The sequence below is a fragment of the Meleagris gallopavo genome, chromosome 11, assembly GCF_000146605.3.
Source record: "Meleagris gallopavo isolate NT-WF06-2002-E0010 breed Aviagen turkey brand Nicholas breeding stock chromosome 11, Turkey_5.1, whole genome shotgun sequence".
NCBI classification, from domain to species: domain Eukaryota; kingdom Metazoa; phylum Chordata; class Aves; order Galliformes; family Phasianidae; genus Meleagris; species Meleagris gallopavo.
This window is the reverse complement of record NC_015021.2, coordinates 1,411,957-1,412,853: the sequence shown is the minus strand read 5'-3', so window position 1 is coordinate 1,412,853 and position 897 is coordinate 1,411,957. Positions and strand designations below refer to the sequence as shown.

At 69.7% G+C, this 897-nt stretch overlaps 1 protein-coding gene across 1 annotated transcript in view; it reads left to right on the top strand.

The window, feature by feature from the left end:
* Nucleotides 1-6: 6 nt before the first annotated feature.
* The window catches only part of FAM43A (family with sequence similarity 43 member A), a 1,303-nt gene continuing 412 nt past the window's right edge, over nucleotides 7-897 (top strand). The window contains exon 1 of the mRNA XM_031555063.1: nucleotides 7-894. Within this exon, the coding sequence (XP_031410923.1) occupies nucleotides 27-894 (868 nt within the window). The 5' untranslated portion in view covers nucleotides 7-26. The remainder of the gene's footprint in view (nucleotides 895-897) is intronic.

The window sequence follows — 897 nt, the reverse complement described above, 5'->3', positions numbered from 1 at the left end:
GCGCGTAGCCGCGGCTTCGCAGGGCGATGCTGCCCTGGAAGAGGAGCAAGGTGGAGCTGGTCGCGGGCGAGGCGCGGCGGCAGAGCAAGCCTAAGGGCTACGCGGTGAGCGTGCACTACTCGGCGCTCACCTCCCTGGCCCGCGCCTGCCCCGAGAGCGCGCTGCACCGCGTGGGCAGCATGTTCCGCTCCAAGCGGCGGAAATTCCGCGTGACCAGCGAGGACCCCACGTACACCGTGCTCTACCTGGGCAACGCCACCACCATCCAGTCCAAAGGCGAGGGCTGCACCGACCTGGCCGTTTGCAAGATCTGGAGCAAGAGCGAGGCGGGTCGCCAGGGCACCAAGATGAAGCTGACCATCAGCGCGCAGGGCATCCGCATGGCCCACGCTGAGGACAAGGGGCTGCGGCGGCCCGGCCACCTCTACCTGCTGCACCGCGTCACCTACTGCGTGGCCGACCCGCGCCTGCCGCGCGTCTTCGCCTGGATCTACCGGCACGAGCTGAAGCACAAGGCGGTGATGCTGCGCTGCCACGCCGTGCTCGTCTCCAAGCCCGAGAAGGCGAAAGCCATGGCCCTGCTGCTCTACCAGACCTCGGCCACGGCGCTGGCCGAGTTCCGCCGCCTGAAAAAGCGGGACGACGCGCGGCACCAGCAGCAGCAGCTGGTGGGCGAGCAGAGCATCCCGCTGGTGCCGCTGCGCAAGCTTCTTAACGGGCAGTGCTGCTACAAGCCGCCGGTAGAGCGGAGCCGCAGCGCACCCAAGCTGGGCTCCATCACGGAGGACCTTCTGGGCGAGGAGCAGGAGGAGCGCGCCATGCACTGCGACTGCGAGGACATCCTGGAGGCGCTGGGCGAGCCCGAGGGCGAGCTGCTCCGTGCCGGCGCCGGCCGCG